The 23,573-nt window shown below is 31.2% G+C and overlaps 11 protein-coding genes across 11 annotated transcripts; all 11 read right to left on the bottom strand.

The window, feature by feature from the left end:
• Positions 1–81: 81 nt before the first annotated feature.
• Positions 82–945, bottom strand: TpMuguga_04g00921 (SVSP family protein; the record flags this gene model as incomplete). Its single annotated transcript, XM_759467.2, has 1 exon — positions 82–945. Exon 1 carries the CDS (start codon positions 616–618, stop codon positions 82–84), a length of 537 nt encoding a protein of 178 aa, XP_764560.2. The 5' UTR covers positions 619–945.
• A 226-nt stretch (positions 946–1,171) lies between these two features.
• Positions 1,172–2,043, bottom strand: TpMuguga_04g00928 (SVSP family protein; the record flags this gene model as incomplete). The annotated part of the gene is made up of 1 exon (XM_759466.2): positions 1,172–2,043. The coding sequence occupies one exon, from the start codon at positions 2,041–2,043 to the stop codon at positions 1,180–1,182; it is 864 nt and encodes a 287-aa protein (XP_764559.1). The 3' UTR covers positions 1,172–1,179.
• Positions 2,044–2,224: 181 nt separating this feature from the next.
• On the bottom strand, positions 2,225–3,908 carry TpMuguga_04g00920 (SVSP family protein; the record flags this gene model as incomplete). Its single annotated transcript, XM_759465.2, has 1 exon — positions 2,225–3,908. The coding sequence occupies one exon, from the start codon at positions 3,906–3,908 to the stop codon at positions 2,265–2,267; it is 1,644 nt and encodes a 547-aa protein (XP_764558.1). The 3' UTR covers positions 2,225–2,264.
• A 647-nt stretch (positions 3,909–4,555) lies between these two features.
• Positions 4,556–6,200, bottom strand: TpMuguga_04g00919 (SVSP family protein). Its single transcript, XM_061306109.1, has one exon. The coding sequence runs from the start codon at positions 6,114–6,116 to the stop codon at positions 4,623–4,625; it is 1,494 nt and encodes a 497-aa protein (XP_061161266.1). The 5' UTR covers positions 6,117–6,200; the 3' UTR covers positions 4,556–4,622.
• Positions 6,201–6,397: 197 nt separating this feature from the next.
• On the bottom strand, positions 6,398–8,148 carry TpMuguga_04g00927 (SVSP family protein; the record flags this gene model as incomplete). The annotated part of the gene is made up of 1 exon (XM_759463.2): positions 6,398–8,148. One exon carries the CDS (start codon positions 8,146–8,148, stop codon positions 6,535–6,537), a length of 1,614 nt encoding a protein of 537 aa, XP_764556.1. The 3' UTR covers positions 6,398–6,534.
• Positions 8,149–8,374: 226 nt separating this feature from the next.
• Positions 8,375–9,780, bottom strand: TpMuguga_04g00918 (SVSP family protein; the record flags this gene model as incomplete). The annotated part of the gene is made up of 1 exon (XM_759462.2): positions 8,375–9,780. One exon carries the CDS (start codon positions 9,778–9,780, stop codon positions 8,425–8,427), a length of 1,356 nt encoding a protein of 451 aa, XP_764555.2. The 3' UTR covers positions 8,375–8,424.
• Positions 9,781–9,959: 179 nt separating this feature from the next.
• On the bottom strand, positions 9,960–11,606 carry TpMuguga_04g00917 (SVSP family protein). Its single transcript, XM_759461.2, has one exon. The coding sequence runs from the start codon at positions 11,586–11,588 to the stop codon at positions 10,002–10,004; it is 1,587 nt and encodes a 528-aa protein (XP_764554.1). The 5' UTR covers positions 11,589–11,606; the 3' UTR covers positions 9,960–10,001.
• A 211-nt stretch (positions 11,607–11,817) lies between these two features.
• Positions 11,818–13,582, bottom strand: TpMuguga_04g00916 (Tp15; the record flags this gene model as incomplete). Its single annotated transcript, XM_759460.2, has 1 exon — positions 11,818–13,582. One exon carries the CDS (start codon positions 13,580–13,582, stop codon positions 11,858–11,860), a length of 1,725 nt encoding a protein of 574 aa, XP_764553.1. The 3' UTR covers positions 11,818–11,857.
• A 716-nt stretch (positions 13,583–14,298) lies between these two features.
• Positions 14,299–15,736, bottom strand: TpMuguga_04g00915 (putative integral membrane protein; the record flags this gene model as incomplete). The annotated part of the gene is made up of 1 exon (XM_759459.2): positions 14,299–15,736. The coding sequence occupies exon 1, from the start codon at positions 15,628–15,630 to the stop codon at positions 14,299–14,301; it is 1,332 nt and encodes a 443-aa protein (XP_764552.2). The 5' UTR covers positions 15,631–15,736.
• A 688-nt stretch (positions 15,737–16,424) lies between these two features.
• Positions 16,425–21,575, bottom strand: ABCC2 (ABC transporter family protein; the record flags this gene model as incomplete). The annotated part of the gene is made up of 1 exon (XM_759458.1): positions 16,425–21,575. One exon carries the CDS (start codon positions 21,573–21,575, stop codon positions 16,425–16,427), a length of 5,151 nt encoding a protein of 1,716 aa, XP_764551.1.
• Positions 21,576–21,825: 250 nt separating this feature from the next.
• Positions 21,826–23,496, bottom strand: FES1 (ubiquinol-cytochrome c reductase iron-sulfur subunit). Its single transcript, XM_759457.2, has 4 exons — positions 22,711–23,496; positions 22,548–22,678; positions 22,261–22,439; positions 21,826–22,227 (listed from the first exon to the last, which is right to left on the bottom strand). The coding sequence occupies exons 1-4, from the start codon at positions 23,332–23,334 to the stop codon at positions 22,142–22,144; spliced, it is 1,020 nt and encodes a 339-aa protein (XP_764550.1). The 5' UTR covers positions 23,335–23,496; the 3' UTR covers positions 21,826–22,141.
• Positions 23,497–23,573: the final 77 nt, after the last annotated feature.

Here is a 23,573-nt window from a genome sequence, read left to right as displayed (position 1 = left end):
GATATTAACAAATCCTGTGATTTAGATTAGTACTGTTGCGGTATACTCGATAGTTAAGAGTATCATACCCATATACATTTATTATTTACCAATTCGTCTATATTTTCCCGCAGTTTTTCCAAATAAAACTCTGTATCCTCTGAAAAAGATAAAAACATTCAATCTTAAGGTGATGATGATTGATGTTGGATATTCTGGTTCATCAGTTTTTTTCCAGACTAATAATTTATTGAGAATAATTTTACTACACTTTACACCTGATATAAATATGTATTTAAATGAACCAGTTGGGGTAATGTCAAAAGTGTAATACTCACTAGATAGTAACAGATAAGTTCCCTTCGAATTTTTGGTGTAAAATTCTGGAATTGTTGGACTTCTGCGTGAACTTGCTCTCCACTTCCCTTTATTATAAATGATACGGAGAAATTCACCACCACCAACAATAATTAAAGTGTTGGTATTTCTATAATAAGTCAATGATGAATAATAAACCTTTCCAGGTACATGTTTATAAGCCGTTTCACCATTACAAAGTACAAGTTCAAGATCTTCTTTGAATCCATATTTAACTATTTTTTTATCAGAAAATGATACAGTATAATCTCTACCAGTCATTTCAACCAAAACACCTTCATTATTCTTTTTAAAGAACCTTATTATTTCACATTTTCCATCCTTTTTATATGGTTCACTCACCTGTTTTACATATTTTTCTCTTCCTTCTTCGACATGTCCTGGTTTATCTCTGTCAGGTTCCTCTTCGAGTGGTTCCTCTTCAGCAGGTTCAGTTGTTTTCACTGATGATTCAGTTACATCAAAATTATCTTCTTCACTATCACTATATGGTACTAAGCCACTACTCTTGTCACCTGACTTATCACCAGGCTTATCAGAGCATTTTATACATCCAATTATTATGAATATATATAAGTATGTTGTAAATTTATTCATTCTATAGTATATTTTCCCCTAATCCATGGGGGATCTGGAAATTAATAATGTACATTTACTAATTATATTTACTAATCTATTATTGATTAATAATAAAAGAAGTCAGTTTCAATTTGAAATGAACCATTTATATAAATATTTAAATTATCAAACACATCAATATAATATATAGTATAATATATATAAAAATATAGTATGTAAATGAGAATAATATATTATGGATGTTTATTTGTTATGTCGTCTAATTTTACGCCTTTTTTTTCTTGGTTTTTTGTATAAATACTTAGGATTTTTATTGTTTTTAGTAAATATAATATAATATTTACTATAATAAAGAACAATATCACCTTTTAAATTAATGTTAACCTGCAATGGACAGGGGTCATCAGCTTTTTTCTCCCAAACTACTGTTTGTTTAGCCATAATTTTTGTACACTTAACATTCTCGTTAAATTCATACCTTAATGTTCCATTTCTACTAAGCCTAACTTGATAGGAATCATCGCCCAGCTCATCGTAATTACCTTTAGAATTTTGGCTGTAAAGTTTGATAAACCCGGAACGTTTGCGTGAGAATATTACCCATTTTTTTCTTTGGCAGATAATAAATATAAATTCACCCTCACGTCGAATTATAAACGTGTTTTCATTTTTAAAATGTGTTAAAGATGAGGTATAAGGTTTTCCCGGTATTTGTTCATAAATAACTTTATAATCACAAAGTATCATTTCAAGATTTTTTTGAAATAAATATTTTTTTTTATATGGATCCTCAAATATTTGTTTATACTCTCCTTCATCCATGGGGACAATAATACCTTCTTCATTTTTCTTCATAAAAATTAGTGAATTACATATACTTTCTGGTTTAACAGGTTTAGTTTCTTTTTTTTCTTCCGGTGGATGTGCCTGAGTTTGCCCAGTAGTTTCAGTTACATCAAAATTATCTTCTTCATCACTTTCAGTATCACTATATGATTCTGAACTATTATTCTCGTTATTTGATTGATCTCCAGGTTTATCTGCACATTTCACATATCCAATTAATATGAATAGCAGTATAATTTTGTAGGTGTCGCATAGATTCATTATGAAAATTTCACAATTTTAATGAATGGTGTTTTGAAAATAAAAATTTTACAATCATTTATCGTATATATTTGAGATCTAAATTAATTTCAAATTACTTGATCTCATTATCGAAAATTTACACAGTAAATTAAGAATATTAATATTTATAACCTATAATTTTATAGTATAATATGTATAAAATTAGTATGATATATTATAAAATTTTATTTGTTGAATAATCAACTTTTATCAGTTCTTGCTCTTGGGTTGATTTTTGTGAGTTTATATCCATTATCTTTTTTAACATATACACAATAATGTTGTCTATAATGGATCAAAACATGTGTTTTACTAATTATAGATATAGATGTTGGATATTTATCTTCAGGAGTTTTTTCCCAAACCAAAAGGCCTTCAACTTCAACTCTGATACATTTTATTCCTGATATAAATGTGTATTTAAAAGTATCAGAAGAATTGAGATCCATATAATATTGCTCGTCAGTTAATAAAAACACTTTTCCATGTACGTCTTCTCCGTAAAACTCAACATAATCGGGAACTATGCGTAGTATTTTTATCCAGTTTCCCGTTAAATTCCTAACTAATATATGTACATTGTCACTAATAGTAACAAATCCCATAGTTCTTCTACTGACAATTAGTGATTTTGGATAAGGGGTTATCTTTTCATGTTGATAAGCTTTTTCACCATCACAAAATATTTGTTCAAGATTTGCATAAAGTCTCAATCTTTCTCTTGAACCATCTTTATATATCGATTTATAGTCTGTATTTGTCATTACTTCCAAGTTTCCATCATCAGTCCTTTTTATTAAACTTATGTTTTGACACTTTTTATAAATTCTCTTAGGTCCTTTCTTTTTAGGTTTCTTACTTGGTTTTTCAATTGACTTATCACTTTCATCTTCTTCCTCAATTATTTTATCATCCGGTTGTTGAGATATAATGGGTTGTTGGGGTTGATATTCTGGAATCGGTTCTTGTTGTGGAATCGGTTCTTGTTGTGAAATCAGTTCTTGTTGTGAAATTTGTTGTGGCGGTGGTTGGTAATGACCAAATTGTTGCTCAGGTTGATAGGGTTGGTAGGGTTGGTAGGGTTGGTAAGGTTGATATGGTTGCTGAGGTTGATATGGTTGATATGGTTGATATGGTTGAATTGGTCTTATAGGGGGTGGTGCATATTGCTGAGGTTGATAAGGTTGAACTGGTCTTATAGGAGGTGGTACATAATACTGCGCTGGTTGGGTTATTTGTTGTTGAGGTTGAGGCGGTGGTTGATGAGGTATTTGTTGATATGGCAGAGGTGGTCCCATAGGAGGCGGTGGAATGGGCCCTTGAGGTTGGTAAGGTTGATATTGTTGAACTGGATACGTGGAAGGTGGTTCATATGTTTGTGGTGGTTGCTCCGGTTCATAGAAATATTGTTGTTCTGCTGTAGGTTGTTGCTGTTGAGGCTGTACTGTAGGTGGCAGATAGTATGATTGAGTTTGAGCTGTAATAGAATGAGGTCCATAAAGATCATCATCGTGGTACTCTACAGGTTGAGGACTGATTTGGAATTCTTGTTTTATTGGTTCTTGATAAAGTTTTTGTGGCTGAAGTTCTGCATACACTTTAGCTTCTTCTTGAGTTTCTTCCTCAATACCCACTTCACCAGAAGTTTGTGGAATAGAATCCTGTTTTTGGTCATCTTTTGATGATTCAGTTGCTTCAGATACCAGAAAATTAACAAATTCATCACCACTGACATTTTCTATAGTATCTTCTGTGTTAGCTAAATCATCATTTGGATTGTCACCACATTCTGTATATCCAATTACTATGATTATTAGTAAAGATGTGTAAGTCGAACATCTCATAATTAATATGCTTTGTATAAATTTTACTAAGAGAGGATCTACAAACAAATTATAAAAACTATCCAATGGATATATCAAATATAATTAGTTAAAATTTAGAATCCAAACTTGAAAATATTTAAATAATAAAAGTAGGGTGTTTTTTGCAAATTATAAGATCGGTATGTTATATATGCGTAAATAAATTTACTAAATAAGTAAAACTTTAAAAAGTTTCCAACACAATCTGATTAATTTTAATAATATTATTTATCTATTCTTGTTACTTTGTAATAAATAACATGTATAGTTCATGTTTTTTGTAAACACATATTTGAACAGTTCAACATAATATATATTATAATATTATTTAAACATATTAGTTAAGAATAAAGACCTAAAGTTTTTATTCTGATAATATTTTGTTTCCTTATTTTTTATTATATTATTAATCGTTATTTACAAGTTCAATATTGAACACACATAGTAATAACATCTTACCAATTCACTGTTAATTAATATATTAACTCGGAAAGTTATACTAATCTTATTTTCTTAATACTAAGCAATGTATGACTTTGGGATTTAATCATTAGTGTTATCCCACCTCATAAAATAATATTAACACATGTATTAATTTCTGTATCTGGTATTTATACATATATAAATTCGAATTAATAAGATTTATACTTGATATATTTAAAATATTAAAATATATTACGAAATTATGATATCTTAATCATCCTCACAATCTTTTTTATTTTTTACAGAATACAAATATCTATACTTTCCACCACTCTTTCCAAAAACAATAGTAAAATCTTCAAAAAGAAGCATTACATTTCCTTTAATAGTAAAAGTTACTGTTGAGGGATAACCTTCAGTACTTTGTTCCCAAGCAATCAGATCTTTAACAATAATTTTAGTACACGTAACATCTGATAAAAATCTATATCTAAAAGATTTAGAACAAGTAAGTGAAAGATCGTAATGTCCTTCATTAAGTAAAAAGTCTTTACCATTTTTATCTCGTGAAAAAAATTTAATAAAAGTGGGAACAGTGCGTCCTGTTTGTACCCACGTCCCTTTAATATTTTCGACGCAAACAAATCCATTTAAAAAACGAAAAATAAATACATTAAACTTTTTGTTATGAGTTAAACTTTTGTTATAATGTTTTTCACTTTTATGTTTATAAATACTTTCACCATTATATATCATTTCTTCAAGGTTTGCTTTAAACGAATATTTGTCTACATTTACACCAGAAGATTTTTCATTGTAATCTTCCTTTGTCATCTCAACCAAATCCCCTTGATTATTTTTTTTCAAAAACACTAATGACAATTTTCCAGTTTCACCAACAGCCCCCTTTTCTTCAGGTTTATCAGTAGTTTCCTGTGCCTGATCTTGAATTGGTCCTTGACTAGTTACATCTTGTGGTTGTACAATTGGCTGAGATGGCTGATAAGGTATTGGTTGTGTTATAGGATGAGCTTGTACCATGGGTTGTACCATGGGCTGAGGTGGTGGAGCTAGTACAATTTGTGGCTGTGGTTGGTAAGGTATATGTTGTGGCTGTGGCTGATAAGATATAGGTTGTGGCGGTAATTGATAAGGTATAGGTTGATATGGCAGAGGTGGTCCAACCTGTGGTTGAGGTATTTGGAACGTCTGATATGGGACGTATTGAATTCCTGGATGATATTGTTGTGGTCCGTAATACTGTGGTGGCTGTGGAGGAGGTACGTATTGTTGATACCCAGGGTAATATTGAGGTTGTGGCTGGTATGGTCCATACGGTTGCTGTGTTGGTTGAGGATGAGGTATTACTTGAGGATAAAATTGCACTGCTACAGGTTGTGGTTGAGGTGGTTGATATTGTTGTAATGGTTGAGTTGGTTGTGGCGGTTGAGGTGGTGGTGATTGGGTACCAGGGAGCAGATAAACATCTATAATTTGAGGTTGAGATGAATAAGGATCTGACGGTCCTGTTACATAATAATTTACATCTTGAGTTTGTACTTGTGTCTGCGGATCTTGAGTAGGTTCAGTTTCTCCACTTGTTTCAGTTACGTTATAATTATCATCATCTTCTTCACTGTCATTATAATCAGGCACTAAACTTCCACCATTACCTTCTCCTTGTAAATTAGGTGATTTATCTGAACATTTCACATATGCTATTACTACCAATGTTATTATATATGTGCATATTACACACCTCATAATTATATAATTCAAATAAAATTTATCCTATGGGGGATTTTAAAACCTAAATTCTTATATATTTAATCGATTTATCACTTTATTAATGATTAAGTTTAATATTTAATATTTCTACTTCATGTTACTAATATTTTAATCATAATGTATACACATAAAATTAAAATAACCAATAAATTTAATTTTATCATTCTTATATTTAAGATCTATCTGATTTATTAACATCTAAGTAAAAATTAAATTGTGTAACATTAACTAAAATCACACACTTTCATACAGTTTCATTAATTACAGTTTACATATATTGATGATCAACTAAGTTTGAGATTTAAATTCTTAATAATATAACTTATGTTTTACAGATTGAATATGAATAATTGCGTATAATTGCATTATTTTTGGTATGTTAGGTTGATTTATTTTATAAATATTTTCTATTTGGTTTGGTATAACATAATTTATAACGCCCATTCTTTACAACTAATACTCTTATATACCCTCTGAAAAAAAAGACTATATAATTTCCAGAAGTTAGACCAAATCCACAAAGATCAGTATCATCATCCGTTTTTTTCCATGCAACTAGATTGTTGACAATAACTTTAGTGCAATGGACATTTTTCATTATTATGATTTTAAACGACCTCCTTGAACTCAACCGAATTTTGTAATCTTCAGAGGTCATTTCAATCTCTTTACCGGTGACATCCTCTTTAAAAAGTTTGAGATCAGGGCGTCTTCGTTTTTGTAATCTCCAACTGCCTCTAACCAAAAAAACTACAAGAAAAAAATCCGGAAACTCAATTATAAATGTATTGGGGATTTTATCATAAGTAATTGTAATGGAATATTCAGTTAAATATACATGAGTATAAACGACTTCATCGTTACACATTAATACTTCTAGATTCCCTTTTAATAAATATCTTACCAAATTTGTACTTGAATATTCAATTTTGAACTCTTCTTCATTCATTAGATCCAATTTTCCTTTATCATTTATTTTAAAAAACTTGATTTCCTTACAATAAGCTTCCTTTTTATCACCTTCAGGATCCTGAGTTTGCCCAATAGTTTCAGTTACATCAAAATTATCTTCTTCATCTCCACCTTCAGACCCGTTGTCTTCGTCATCTTCAGCTCCTCCAACTGCTCCTTCTTCTCCAGGCTCACCATTCTGTTCTTCTGGTTTGTCACATTCACTAGGTTGTTGAGCAGGAGGTTGGTCTTGTTTATCTCCCTTTGATTGATCTGGAACTGGTTGTTCAGGACAGTAGTTAGGAGGTCCATAAAATTGATGTTGAAATTCGTTTCCTGCTAAAGGAGGTCCATAAAATTGTTGATCCTGATATGTTGGTGCATAATAAATTATAGGTTGTTCTGGACCATAAAATTCATATTGAGCTCCTGGTACTGTTAAATATGGTCCAACCATAGGCATTGTTTGTTGAGGTAAATAGTACTGTACAGGTTGTTGAACAGGAGGTATGTATTCCAAATAAGTAATTGGAATGAGTTTGTGTTGGCCGTTTTGATCAGGTATGGCAGAAAAAAGATAATATTTAGGTGTTTCTCCTGGAACCATGTTTTCTGGTTCTGGTTGTGTAGGTTGACTAAAACCCTTTTGTTTTAATAGATCTTGATCACTTTTATCAACAGTTTTATCATCTTTAGGTTGTAACTGTTCAGTTGTCTCAGGTGATTTAGGTTCTTGCTTCTGTAGTTCAGGTCTTTCAGTAGCTTGACTTTCTGCTGTATCAATACCTTCATGTTCATCTCTAGTTTCTGTCACTTCGAAATTTTCAAAATCTTCTTCTTCATCACTGTCACTATATTCTACTAATTTCAAAGGATCACTATCTTCATTATCACCATATTCTACTAATCTCAAAGGTTTATTATCTTTATTATTAGTATCTCGGTCTTTTTTTGAGCTTTGTTTGTCGTTTGACAGCTGATTAGGTTTATCAGCACATTTAACACATCCGACTATTATTAGTATTAGTAGATATACGTATGCTATACACAAATTCATTATAAGTTATAACTATATTTTTTTGATGGGGGATCTGGAAATTGAGAATTGTAAATATCTTAGAAATTGTTTAATAATTAATCTCAATTTAGAATTTTTATTTATAGAAAAATAACAAACTACGTTACATATCTCATGCTTAATGGGTTATTTTATAATAATCTATTATAATTATTTTTAAGCAGTGATTTTTAATAAAAACAATACAATTAGTGACTTATATGAGTATAGAATAGGATATTAGATTAATAAAAAAATCAATAAATCTTAAAAAATTTAACTGCGTTTACTTCTCGAATTTCTTTTTTTACACTTAAACACATATTGATTGGTACTAGACCTTTTCACATATACTTTACATGTGTTACCGAAGTACATTATGACATCATTACTTCTAGTAAGGGAGGCTGCGGTAGGGTATCTTTCCGAATCATACTTTTCCCATGCCACTTGTCCTCTAACAACAACTTTACAGCACTTTATACCTGGCCTAAATTGATACATAATTGATCCAATTGAATTAAATTCAATACAATAATGTTGATTAGTCATTGCAACAAGATTACCTTGAACATTTCTATAAAACTTAACGTAATCTGGAATACCCTTGAAACCTGTTTTCCATTGGCCCTTGTCAAATTTGCATTCAATGAATCCATCTTTATTCCTAACAATAAACTTATTCTTGAGTTTATTATAAGTTAGTGAATTGCAATAAGCCTTTCCTAACATGTGACAATAAACAGTTTCATTATCAAACTTAACTTCCTCAAGATCTTCATAAAACTCATATTTGCATAAATTATGGTCCTCAAATAATTTTTTGTAATCTTTATCAGACATCCTAACTACTTCACCATTTTCATCTCTCTTATAAAATTTAATTGATTCACATCTTCTGATTTTTTCTACAGTCATTTCGGACCCCTTATCAATTTTATAATGCACTCTAGATTCGCTTGATTCGTCAATTTCATCAGTAGATTCTGGAGTTGGAGGTTGATAAGGCGGAGGTATATATCCAGGATAATATGGTTGATAAGGTTGATGAGTTGGATAAGGTTGAGTGGGTTGAGGTTGATATGGTTGATATGGTTGATATGGTTGAATTGGTCTTATAGGGGGTGGTGCATATTGCTGAGGTTGATAAGGTTGAACTGGTCTTATAGGGGGCGGCGGATAATACTGCCCTGGTTGGGTTATTGGTTGATATGGTTGAATTGGTCTTATAGGGGGTGGTGCATATTGCTGAGGTTGATATGGTGGATAAGGTGGAGGTATATATCCAGGATAATATGGTTGAGGGATATTGTAAGGAATTTTTTGTTGGGGATGAGTTGACAAGTCTGTTTGTTCAGGTTGAATAATTTGTTGATCCCTTTCAGTAGTTTTGGTACTTTCTATTGTTCCTTCTGCCACCTCAAAATTTTCGCCTTCCCCTTCCTCTTCACTATCAGTATATGATACTAAACTAATACCTTTGTTAGTTGATTTATCATTAGGCTTATCAGAACATTGTACATATACAATTATTATGAATGTTAGTAGATATAAATATATTAAACATTTATTCATTATTTGATTGGAATTTATTGCTAATTCATGGGGGATCTTGAAAATTATAACGCACATTTTATGATATATTCATCAATTAATCACTGATTAATATGATAACTCAATTATAAGTAAAATCAACACATCTATATACGTGATTTATTTTGTAGTTTCCAATAAATGTGTTATCTCTATCTTAAACAATTAGGTTTACATCAAAATATTATGAAATACTAAGATTTTAATACATATAAATTGTATGCACATTAAATTGAATGTATTATGTCAATGCATATACTTTATTTGCCTTGGGTATATTTTAGTCTATATCCTTGACTACGTTTTGCAAATGTTTTAAAGTATTTTTCGAAAAAAACTACAACATTCAATCTATCGTTGATAGAAAATCCAATGGGATAATCATCACTAGGTGTTTTTTCCCAAATTAATTTATCTCCAAACACAATTTTATTACATTTTTTACCTGGCTTGAACTTATACTTAATAGCTTTATTAAAAGTTATTCTATAAAAATCATCTTCTTCACCACCTTCAACTTCATTTCCCTTTTCATCTTTTATGTATATTTTAAGATGTTTCTTAAATTTCTTTGATTTTGTCATCCACTCACCTTTACGCCTCTTGATACGGAGAAATGAATCTTCAAAAGCAATGATAAATGAATTATTAGGTTTTTTATATGTTAAAGATAATGGATAAAATTTACCATCAATGTGACTATAAACACTTTCGCCATCACACTTTACTTCCTCAAGATTTGCCAGAAATTCATAATTGTTTTCATATTCAGTACTTATTATTTTTTTGTAATCATTTTCTGTCATTGGTATTATGTTACCATCAGAATCTTTTTTAAATAATACAATTTCTTTACATATTTCTTCTGTTTTAGATGATATCTCCTCTTCCTCATCTCCTTCACCACCATCTCCACCAGCTGCTCCTTCTTTATCTCCTTCATCTTCAGACTCCTCCTCATCAGATCCTAGTTCGACTGGAATACGTTCAGGTTGTAATGGTTCACTTGGTTCACCTGAAGGTTGAGGCTTTTGATCACTAGGTTGTGAAGGTTGTTCTCCAGATACTTGATCTGTTTTAGGCGGTTCTGGAGTTGTAGAATCTTTAGTCTGTTCATGAGGTCGAGACGGCCTGCGCAATATTTGTATAGTTTTTCTGGGAACCCTAGGTTCATCAACTTGATGTTTGTATTTCCCGGGTGCTACATTTGGCTTAAGAGTTGGAGGTTCGAGGTTTGGATGTTGAGATTCACCACGTCGAGAACTTGGTTGTGTTGTTAAAACTGGATAAGTAACGAAAGGTGATTGATGTGGAGAGTACGGAGGGGCTACACCAACTGGTATAAAATAGATTACAGGTTGTTTTACTGGTATATACTCCAAATAACTAACAGGAATTGGTATATGTTCTCCATACATATTTGTTTTTTCTGATAGTACATAATATTTTGAAGGTTTTCCTGGAACTGGCGCTGGTGGAGGTTGAATAGGTGGAATTGATACTAACTGATAAGTTTGAGGTGATTGTAAAGATTGAGGCACGTAATATAATATAGGTTCAGGTTCTGTTTTTTTATCCTTAGTCGGTTGAGTTATTTGTTGGGGTGGTCTACGTAGTATCTTTATAGTTGGTTGAGGAGTAGCTGATTTTACTTCCTCAACATCTTCAGATCCTTCAGGTTTCATAGATCTTTCAGTTACCTGAAAATTTTCGCCTTGCTCATCACTTCCATCATCTATATATTTTATTCCAGATTCACTAGTTTGATCATTATTATTATCCGCGGAATACACATATCCAACTAATATGAATATTATTCCATATATGTATACTGCACATAAATTCATTATTTTGATGAATATAGATTGTTCCATGGGGGATTTATATATTTTCAGATTTTATAATTTATTTGAATATTTTAAATTATCTTTCATTATTTACACATACATTATATTAAAATATTAAAAAAAAATAATCTAATTTTAAAATTACTAATTAAGTTGCATACATCAATTTTATCTGTGTGTTAAATGATTAACAATATTTTAGTTGAGTGTTCTTATAAGATTACCAATATAAATAAAGATATAGAGATTAAATTAGATGTGTAAATGGGTTAATCTTCATGGTACCCAGCATCTGATTTAATGAATAGATGTCTATAACCTTCAGGCGTTTTTTTAAATACTCGAACATAACCTTTGAATAAAATAACGACATTTTCTAAATTAGTTAAACTCATAGATGATGGAAATCCTTCGCTAGCCGTTTTTATCCAAACTACTTGATTTCTAACCACCATTTTGCTACAATGCACATCTGTTTTGAATGTATACTTAAACGATGCCTGTGACGTAAATTCAAGGTGATAATTTAATGGAACAATTTCAACTTCATTTCCCGTTGAACCTTGTCTGTAAAATTTCACGTAATTTGGAATATTAGGTGCTGTTATTGGTTTCCACTTTCCTAATTTCTGTTTTATTAGAAGGAATCCTCCTGGACGATAAATAATAAAAGCATTATTTTTTTTGTTGAATGACAAGATGCTGCAATATGGTTTGTCAGATCTATGCCAATAAACAATTTCACCGTCACACAATACTTGTTCAAGGTTTCTAAAAGGTCTAAATTTTATTTTGAATCGACTATCAACTATAATTTTGTACTCTTTCTCAGTCATTTCAATCAACGCCCCTTCAGAATTCTTTTTCATCAGAGTAATTTTTTCACACAAACTTGCTTTTGCTCCTCCAACTGCTCCTTCTTCTTTATCCTCAGGGTTTTCTGGCTCATCACCGCCTTCAGCACCACCGGATTCACTAGGTTGTTCAGGTTGGTCTGATGGTGGTTGACCATCTCCTGATCCAGCAGCGTCACCAGTTTGTTGATCTTGAACCTTATCTGGTGTTTGAGTCGTACCCTTATGTTCAATGGGCTGTGTAGGTTTATCTCCATGTAATTTTACAAATGAGCTTTTACTTTCCTGTTTTTTAACATGTCTGGGTGGCAAATTTTTTTGTCGTAAATCTTTAAATCTAGGTGGTGTACTTTTAGGTAAATATGTAATTGGTCTTAGATTTCTTACAGATTCACTTTCACCAACAGCCCCCTTTTCTTCAGGTTTATCAGTAGTTTCCTGTGCCTGATCTTGAATTTGTCCTTGACTAGTTACATCTTGTGGTTGTACCATGGGCTGAGATGGTGGAGCTAGTACAATTTGTGGCTGTGGTTGGTAAGGTATATGTTGTGGCTGTGGCTGATAAGGTATAGGTTGTGGCGGTAATTGATAAGGTATAGGTTGATATGGCAGAGGTGGTCCAACCTGTGGTTGAGGTATTTGTAACGTCTGATATGGGACGTATTGAATTCCTGGATGATATTGTTGTGGTCCATAATACTGTGGTGGCTGTGGTTGAACCGTTTGTATTGGTAGAGGTAGAGGCTCTGATGTAGGTATTGGTACAAAATAAAGCATTGGTTCGGGTTGTGGAGGAAAAACTGGAGGTCCATAATGTTGATAAGTACCAGATTGTTCTATTTGAGTTGGTTGTGGTAATAATTGACTTGGTTGAGACTGAGCTGATTGTTGTTGAGTTTGTTGTGTTTCTTCTTGTTGATTTGATTTCAGTTCTGTTTGAGATTTTGTTTCAGTAGTTTCATTTACATCAAAATTATCCTCTTCTTCACTGTCACTATATGGAACTAATGATAACCCTTCTAGTGAGGGCAAATCTGTTTCCTTAGATTCATCTCCTTGTTTGCTACTCTGTTTATCAGCACAATCTAAACATTTTACAAGTATTAAAATCAATATAAAAAAGGATGCGATAAAATGCATAATTTATTAACTACACAGCTTATTCTATTAATGGGGGATCTCAAAATTCATTCAGTAAATTCAAAACACATATTTGAAATTACTTATATAAATTTTAAAATATGATAGTTAAAACTATATAAAATTTATCGAAATTTAATATTACACACTAGTTACAAATGTCAACTTTGATATGTGTACGAACTATATTAATAAAAGTTTAAAGTAGGGTCTTTTAAACCAAATAATTTTCAATAATAAATCAATCCACATTTGAATGATTATAAAATAATAATACAAGCGTAAAATACTTTGAATTTAATGAATTTGTTTTTTGTATACTATTATTCCATAATTAATAAAACAATATGATTATGTATGAATAATATATAAACATTTATGATAAATTAAATAAATGACGAAATTCTATTACTATTTAGATTAGCACAGGATTATAATAGAATTATTAATTTCAGCCCACTTATTAATAAATTAAGACAAACAATTAACACAAACATGTTAAATAAACTAGATTCACTTAATAATTATTTAAATTACAGATATTATTTTACAGTATTAAATCCTTTTACAATATTAATAATTATCATTTGAATTTAATTATGATGGATATATTATCATATCATTTCAATGTATCTTGTTATTTATGTACTAGTTCCCACTAAGCCTAAAGAATAATTAATGAATAGTATATAATTAGTATAATTGTATATATAAACCTACTCATCAAGTAATTTTACAATAGAATTATTAAATTTATCACTAACACTTATTCTTGATAATTCACTTCCTTTATCTTCATACCAAGAACCATTTTTATAACCGTAAAAAGTTAATTTATCAGTAATTGAAATAAAAACTACCAAAAAAGGTCGTTTATTAATTTGATGATAAACTCTAAAAAACTTTACATGTTGGGGAAGCGGGGGAAATTTTAGGATAGATTGACCGTAGTAAACTTGATCCATATAAAACTTACTTTTATCTGCAGGCCAATGTTCAAAACATCTGTATTTTTTGTTACTGTGGGTGTAAAAACCTAAATGAAACCTTTTAGTGAATGATTCCACACCATTGACTCCGATGCAATAATTTTTAACGTTATAGTAGTCAACTGATTTATCGGTAATCTTAGAAATATCTATTGAAGATTTAAATCCATTCTTACAGGTATAATAATTTAATCTTTCAAATAATTGTTTTTCATAAGATGGATCATTTATTGGTGGCATAAGTACTCTGTGATACCTCTTTTGAAATGTAAAAGCAATATAAACTCTTTTATTATAAGTATAAACTAATTCCACCACTAATGGAAAGTCATTATAACTGTATAGGTATACTCCATAAATCAGTTCCTTGTTAGGAATATTTAAGGGGAAATTGTTTTTTTTATCTCCATAATTTCCCGGGACAGCATCCTCTATTACGTGGGTTGTAAGTCTCCCATACCCATAAACACCATCATTTCCGTATTTAAGATTATTTAATCTATATGAACTAAGATCGTAGTATCTTAATACGAATTTTTCTAGACCATTCCCTGATAAATGAAGTTGCTTAACAGAAACATTCAATGAATTACTAATGTAATCTCGAGTTTGTTGTATGTCAACATCAACCGTGTTATCAGAGTCTGGATGTGATTTGTAATTTATATTTGAAATAGTTTTCCCCGAGAATATTGCCTCAACGGATAGCGATGAATTATTTTCATTTAATAGTATAACTGATGACTTTTCCAGATTTAAATATATTACAGTTGGATTATTTGACACCCAAAGAACAGAAGCAGACATTAAAAGTTGATCGCTAGTTAGCAAAGGATCAAAATACACCAAATTATCAAAATAGTACAGTTCCTTCAACAAGAAAGGCTTTACAGGTTTATGTTTGTAAAAATAATTAGAGTCATCTTTATAAACTTTGATCTCCACTTTTCCCTTGTTGTAACTAAATGTTTTTCCAATATCTAGTTCAAAACAATTTGAACTTATGGTAAATAAGCCAAAACCCAAATATAACAAAAATGTGTAAGTATTCTTCATCATAATCAAAACATTAAATACACACTTGTAAACCTAACCATTTGACGTAGTAGTGACATTTAAAATATTAAACTCGCATTTTTTATTCATATTTAAATTATAATATACATATATATCTGTTTTTTTCCCTATCATATTTTATAGCACCGTCGAAATTCATTTTATTAAGCCCTACATCAAATTCTCAAATTTGCTCTGTTATTAAATATTTCACAAAAATTTATAATTCCAAATCATTTATTGTTTCAATTTTATCAATATTAAAAATTGACTTTTCTAGTGCTAGCTTAATTTTTAAAATTGACACATTCTTTATGCCAATGTGTATTCTTATTAATGTTCGTCCTTAAATACTTCTATTAGTCCAGAATTTCTTTTTTAAAAATTCATTTATATAAAATCTATAAAATTCATTATTTTAATTTCTATTCTTAACTAAAATATCACCTTCAATTATTAATCTTCCACTTATGATACAACTCACTTATTATAAATTCATATTTAATTTAACGTATACACATTTATAATATTTTTATTGGTTAAAAAAATGTTTTTATTAATTTACAGATTTTATAAACAATTTCACAATAATATTCTATTTTTCAGATTTTACAACTTTTAAATCTCATTTATCTATTAAGAATCCCACTGATTTAGTTTATTCTGATTTGTTTATTATTAGTTTCACATTTCCCTTTTAATTTAGATTAAAAAAATACAATTAGTTGATGACAACATCAAAATAAAGTTAAACATAAAACAAAATAAACTGAGAGAACTTAAATAGTTGATAAAAATCAATTCTCCATAGAATCTTGGATCATTTTGGATAAGGATTCATCTTGTAGCATTTGTTCCTTGTCACATGTCATTACTAGTTTCCCGTTATTTAGTATCCACAATTTGGTACAAGACTTGAGTGCGTTTACATCATGTGCGGCTATGAAACTTGTACAGTGTTTGAAATAAAGGCTGAGGAGTTTGTAAATTGGGACTCCAATTTGATTAGTAGTTTCTTGTTGGGGTTCAAAAGAGAATGAGACTTTTGGGGTCACTCCTGTAATAGGTGTCATTAGTTCATCGGAACAATTATCAGATGGCGGCTCATCAATTACTATCATTCTATAGAATTTTCTATAAAGCATTAATCTGGAAAACATGAGCGTCCTCATTTGTGTGTTTGACAGCACCATGTCAAAGTCCATAGTTTCATTTATTCTCTTTGATAACCTAAAGGTGGTTCTAAATATTCTCGAGGGTTTTCTATGGGTGAATAGATTTGGATAATATACTTTCTTGAGATATTTTGGGATATCCTTATGATAGTAGTCAGGCATAATAACAAGATCCAATGGACAATCGGATAGGGTGTTTACAAAATCCAAGAGACCACATTTACTCAATGCTTCATTAATCTGTTCATCAGTGAATAGTTTCCTGGGGTCCAGGAACCTTCTGATGGTCCAACCCTTGAAAACAAAGGGTAGTTGAGGAAGAACGCCAACAATTAATCTCATAATATCTCTTGGTAAGTGATCAACATCAACTCCATCCAGTAAAACTGAACCCTTTCTTATGTGTGAAAAGTTGACTAAAAGTGACAACAGGGTTGTCTTACCAGCACCAGTTCTACCAATCACACCAATAATGTCAGATTTAGACGCAGTGGCATTTATATTAAATAACAAAAATCTTTTAATCAGTTCACTTTTTTCACATTTATCAATGTCGTCCACTGTGTTAGTTATTTCAATGGTTTCTAACTCGTTCATACCATCCATGGTATCATTTGCGGATCCAATCTCAGATTTAGGTTCATGGTGATCTAATTCACTATCTGGTTTATTATTTACTTCTGGATTTTTATGTGATAAACTAACATGTGGCTTGGATAATACATATACATTTTCTAATCTTATGAACCTGTGAACTGGATCCATATAATCAGAAATATCGTAAATGTTAATTTTTGGTCTGAAAAAGACACTTCTAACTGACATTATACTCCTCACTGAATAAAACTCTTTTCTTCTTCTGTATAAATATTTAATCCTCAATTTATTAGGATCTTTACATTCAAAAAATTCGTTGTCTGTATTAATAGCGGCATCAGTATTAGTTAACTGGAAACTTGTAATAACAGAGTTATCCATACTATTATCAGTCGTATTGGTAGTATCAGTGTTATAAGAATTAGAAACCACGTCTTGAAGTTTTCCAGACTTGGTCTGGTCTTCTGGTAAACTATTCCCATTTTGACTGGGGATATTATTGATTGTTATTCCCTCTACGTATATGTTTTTCGGAGGATTAAAGTTTAGCTTTTCATCTTCAGGTATGAAATTCGTAAACCTAATCACTGAGCATAGATATAACTGTAATTTGGTGAACAACCTTAATAATTTTGAAAACCTGTTTGTCACATTGAGTGAGAGTGAGAACGCCAAACCATAGTAACCAATTTTGATATCATAATCTACAAATTTAGAAATTGTTATTGGCGTTAGAATGATCAAGAAAATCATCACTGAGAAGATACACCTACACATAATGGATGTCCAGGTAAAAACTGATCTTTCCATGAACCGTGACCTAGCATTGTAATCTGCATGTTCCACAAACTCAGTCACCAGCTCTGTTTCCTTTCTATAGCTGCGGTATACAATTGAGCCTGAAATAGAGTCGTTTAAAACACAATTAAGTCTATTTGTTGAGGCCATATATGCAAATCTGATGTTCGAAAGACCCTTTAAAAACGAGAACACTGGAAATTTAATTATCAAAACCATCGCTATTAGTACAAAAAATACGGATGTGGGTAACAAATACACCAACATGATCATGTGAATTATGGTTTCAACTACTATTATGAACGATTCGAACAGGTAATAACCAATTGTGAGGTCAATGTAAAGTGTATCACAGGACAAAAATGTGAATACATCCGATATGTATCTCTTTATTTTAATTTTCGCTGAAGATTTATAAAGTGCTGAATCAAGTGAATATTCGTGGATGTTTAGTGATGCTTTCAATGAGACCAGGGTCATTGCAACAACTACTGAAACTGAGGCGATGATTACAAAAATAGAAACGTATGTTATTCGTGTCAAGGATTTAGTACTGTATTCCTTGATAAGTGAGTGGACAGAATTACACTTCTCTTTATCGTCTAAAAAGTTTTCTAAGTTCTTTAGATGTTCATTAACAAAGTTTGACAGCTTTGAGGCAAAAATGTATCTAACGTTGTCTAGAATTGTGCACGATATCAAAAAGAATAAAAAAGCGAAAAATGGATAGCCTGCAGAGCTTATATAGATCAGGAGAGGTTTTAGTACAATACTTTTGATACTTATGTTACTATCAAATTTGTGGGATCCATATCCACTTTTGTCATCATATTGGTCTCTAACTACAGTTCTACGTGGCACTCTTTGAAATTCAGTTGATTTACACTTTCTATACAACTCTATAACACCACTTTCCATAACATTTCCATCAACATCACTTTCCTCCTTTATCGTTCCACCAGTTGTGGTATTACCAGTATCTAGTGTAGTAGAGTAAGCTGGGTTAAATTTAAGTATAAAGTCTCTTAAATTAGTCTTGAGAATTAGTTTTTTACTGAAAATGGTATAAATCTTAATATCTCCAAAGTTATTTGGGCTTGATGTTGACAAACAAGTCTCCAATAATCTCTTGGTTGCTGTTAGTACAATCGACAGGTCTTGCTTATGCAATAAACCATTTTTAGAATTGAACAAATTGTTGAATATGTTACCTCCTACGAATGGATCTAAGCCCAAAAACACAGAATCAAGACACATTAAGAACGAAAGACGTCTCGACTGTTCTTTCGCCATCTTACTATAAATCATGTAGGCATATACTGCTCTTGCCAGTTCAACTCTAACTCTCTGACCACCACTAAGTTCAAATCCACCATCAACGATAGTACGCAAATCTTCTTCTTGCCAGCTGAATATATCAGTCTCAAGCTCAACAGCTTTAATTACTGAGTTATATATATCCTCATCAAATCTATGTCCAAATGTTATGTTTGCCCTGATAGTTCCTCTTTTCAACCATACATCCTGTGATGCATAAAATATCGGCATTGATTTACTTAATGGTTTTACATACATTGAACCACCAACCAAAGTCATCTCACCAAGAATTGACTTGATAAAGTTTGACTTACCACAACCCTGCGGGCCTGTAATTATTGCAATTTCACCCCCATTAAGTTGAAAGTTTATATTCTTCAAATGAATCTCATTATTCTTAACTAAATCCTCTCTGCTAAAAATCCATGTAAATGAAGCGTTATCAAACTTTATCACAGAGCCATCAACAAGTGAGTCTTTTCTCTGCTCTGGGATTTTTAAATTTGAGTAATCTACTAGGCACCGATGTTGTTTTAAATAAATACTGCGATTTGAAAAGAGCTTATTCTTGAGATTTGGGTCAACTAGGAACTTATCTGATTGATAATAGTTTGGTGAACAAGTTCTTATAAAGAATTCTATGCGATTGTATGAATTAATAACAAGAATCAACATCCTTAGTGTTAGTGGTAACAAAAACATTGGGTCTATAATCTTAAGTAATATGAACAAGAGTGTTATTATTGACGAAGAATCAATCTCCTTTAGATCTGATGTATTTTTAAGCTGCTCAACAAAGTCTTTAATTATAATTACAAGAGCGCATGTTACAATTATTAAATACAGGACTTTATTTACTAGGGAAAGGAAAAATCTGTACGCTATCATGACCAGCTCGTCATTTCTGACATCTGTGATCATGTTTTCTGCGATATCTTCCATGACTAGAGTCTTGATTATTTTAAAGTTTGTTATGATTTCATATGATTTACTAATTCTATGGTCCCTCAGTGCGTAATAGAATTTGAGCAGGAAGCTGTTGAATATTTCCACAAATATCATAAATACAACAAGTGATACCGAGATTATTGAAACTGTGAATATTTTAATCTTCATTTGGACATGAATTAGTATAATTCCGTATATGAAATTCGTTAGGAAGTTGACTATATCTGTCAGGTTGTCAAATATTAAAGTTACATAATAGCAGTCTACAAATTTATAAGAGTACATTTTAGGTGTGATATCGAAATTCTTATGGCGCCTTGCTGAACATAAAAATGGATTTTTAAAACAGTTTGAACCAGGAGAACAACTATGTAAAACACTATTGCAGTTATATTTTGTTGAATCAAGGTTAGAGTAGTTTCTTCTTAGGCACAAACCATGGTGGAATATTGTTATTCCCAGTGAATAGTCTACCATGACTATTAACCTCTGAATATAAAACGTTACATGGTCTATACATATGCCTTTGGATAATTCAAGCACTATTATCACCAGAATGAGTCCAAATATAGGGCCATAATTGAAATTTTCAGATATCATCAATTTAAACAATTTACTTAACAAAATTGCGATACTCATACTCAGAATATTCATCGATATCATGCCTATCATTGCTAGTAATATCCTTCTCCAGAATGTGAACACTATAGCTCTGAAGAGAATTAGTTTCTTGGGCTTTTGTTTTTTCTTATTTTTCCCCAGTTGATTGTATTCATATTCCTCCATTTCCAATTCAATCAATGAATCACTTACATGTTTTGAGAAGATTGGTTGCCAGTAGAGTATTTGGTCTGCAATAGGCAGCGGGTGTAACTTGTACGGTTCCAAATACTTGTTTGAGAGAATACTAATCCATTTGGTAATCCAATGGAAGAACAGAAAACCAAATACATTTCTTCTTCCATAGTATGAAACATCTTTTCCTTCTACTTTACTACATTTTTTTATAAGATTTATTTCACTTTCCCAGAAATTGCAATCCTCAGTTACTTCCTCCTTTTCATATTTGTATTTTACATGACTTAGGAGTGATTGTTCTTGAGGTTTTCCCATTCTCCTCCATAAATACAATACAATGATTTATGAATCAACAAAAAGAGTAGATAATCTATATTAATACGGGAAAATAATATCTCTTTAGATATATTACGGGTTTATTTAAAATTACAGGCTATTTTAGATTATTAAACATTAAACATTATCGATAGCGTTTAAACGCATACACATTTTAATTTTGGCTTTACTGCCAAATCATTGTGCTTATTAACATTAAAATAAGAGAAAAAATTTTTACAAACACATATTATAAGTTAAACAATGAAATTATGTGATTAAGTGCTTAAATAAATAAAAAACATATTCTGCAATTCCCCATTAGAATCTGATGAATTAGACGATTATTACCAAGATGAGGACGATTATTTGTCCATAATATTATCATCAACAGTGTTGAAAATATTTTGAAATCGGTTAAGGAGTTTAAGGAACAAATAATTGAGCGAATGTCCAATCGAAACTCCATTTGATTATGAACGAAATAATCATCACTCTCCAGGTTTATGATATACTTAGGTCTAATAAAACAATGAGATGATAACCTTTATTATCATTTTATGGGTTTATCCAAGTTTAATAGTGTTATCATCAATAAATTTGTATGGAGGAACTTCTAGGTTTGCTGGTGCTGGACCAAGTCTAATTCTTCCTAAAATTATTATTATTGCTATTATTATTTTACCTGAGGAATCGTAGTGAGATCCGTGACATGGGCAATAGAAACCTCCGTAATTTCCACCTCTTGTAGGAATACAGCCCAAATGTGTACACACTCCGATATTTACCAGCCACTCTGGGTTCACATTTCTCTCACTATCTATTGCTGGATCCCTCATTGTATCAAATAATGCATCATCTTTCCTATATTCATATTTATACAATATTATATATTAGTAATAGTGTAGTGGTTAGGTAAATAAGGTGTAGCCCTAGGGTATATAGTTAAGAGTAGAGTAGATAAAGAAGTACTTAGCTCTTGCAATCTCTTCTGGTGTTCTTCGTCTGATGAAAACTGGTTTATTTCTCCATTTAACAGTAATTTGATCTCCAGGTAACATTTGTCCGACATTAACTTCAACTGAGCCTGCGGCTACAACGTCCTGAGGTAATTATTAAATCAAAAAAAACAAACCCTTGTGAGCCAAAAGTAATGAACAACTTTACAAATTAATGACCTTAGAAAGGCGAAAAAGAAGAAGAAGAAAGTTGCAGTCATGAGATAAATTGTAGCCTTTCTATCAGTGCCACGTGGTAGTCTATATTCTCTAAAATCAGGAAATGATTCTGGGTATGTTGATTCTGGAATTACACAGTTTTCAGCATACCCTATCGGCCTCTGGTTAGCAGGGGACAATTTACCCACTGATACTATTGTTGGTTCGTTAGGAGAGTACCATCCACTTGTCCTAGTGAAATTAGCTCCTGAAATCAACTCGCCCTTTGATATATCTGGTGTTCTTGGGAAAACCGGTTCCCATACGTTTACATAATGGGCGTAACGAGTTACACCAGTGTTTCCAAACAAGTGCCCATGGCCATGAGGCGTAACCAAATCACTAAGTTCTGTTACAGGGCCTGATTTTTCATATTTTGTGTTGTCCATCGACCACAATCTCGGATTATCTGCTCTGTCAAAAACATTTCTATATAAGGGCATCTCGCTTGCAGCTGGCATTACCATTGATTTTCTCATTTCAAGCTGCAAGGTTCCTCCAAAATACCTTTTAAAATTTAATAAGTAATTAATTCTACTCATGTTAGAATCTTGTATAATATTGGTATATCAGTGGTATAACAAATAATGTATTCTAAAATGTGTACATTACATAAATGAACTCAATATCAGTCACTATAATCCCATTAAAAATAATTAATAAATATTGTTTATCAATGAAAGATAAATATATTTATATATAATTGTCTTTCACTCTGGGGTATGTAATAGTAATGTTGACTCTATGGTGTGTAAAACTCTTTAATTTATTCCGTTTTAAA

Source organism: Theileria parva (assembly GCF_000165365.1).
Source record: "Theileria parva strain Muguga chromosome 4 map unlocalized ctg_529, whole genome shotgun sequence".
NCBI classification, from domain to species: domain Eukaryota; phylum Apicomplexa; class Aconoidasida; order Piroplasmida; family Theileriidae; genus Theileria; species Theileria parva.
Note: the sequence above shows the minus strand (reverse complement) of the source record. Positions and strands in the feature narration are given on the sequence as shown.

Excerpts from the sequence above, each read along its gene's own strand:
- TpMuguga_04g00919 (XM_061306109.1), bottom strand. The coding sequence starts at position 6,116 with ATGAGGTGTGTAATATGCACATATATAATAACATTGGTAGTAATAGCA.
- TpMuguga_04g00917 (XM_759461.2), bottom strand. The coding sequence starts at position 11,588 with ATGAATTTATGTGCAGTATACATATATGGAATAATATTCATATTAGTT.
- FES1 (XM_759457.2), bottom strand. The coding sequence starts at position 23,334 with ATGAGTAGAATTAATTACTTATTAAATTTTAAAAGGTATTTTGGAGGA. Across the intron at positions 22,440-22,547 it reads GAAGAGATTGCAAGAGCTAA|GAAAGATGATGCATTATTTG; the intron begins GTACTTCTTTAT and ends ATATGAATATAG. Across the intron at positions 22,228-22,260 it reads ATCTCACTACGATTCCTCAG|GAAGAATTAGACTTGGTCCA; the intron begins GTAAAATAATAA and ends TAATAATTTTAG.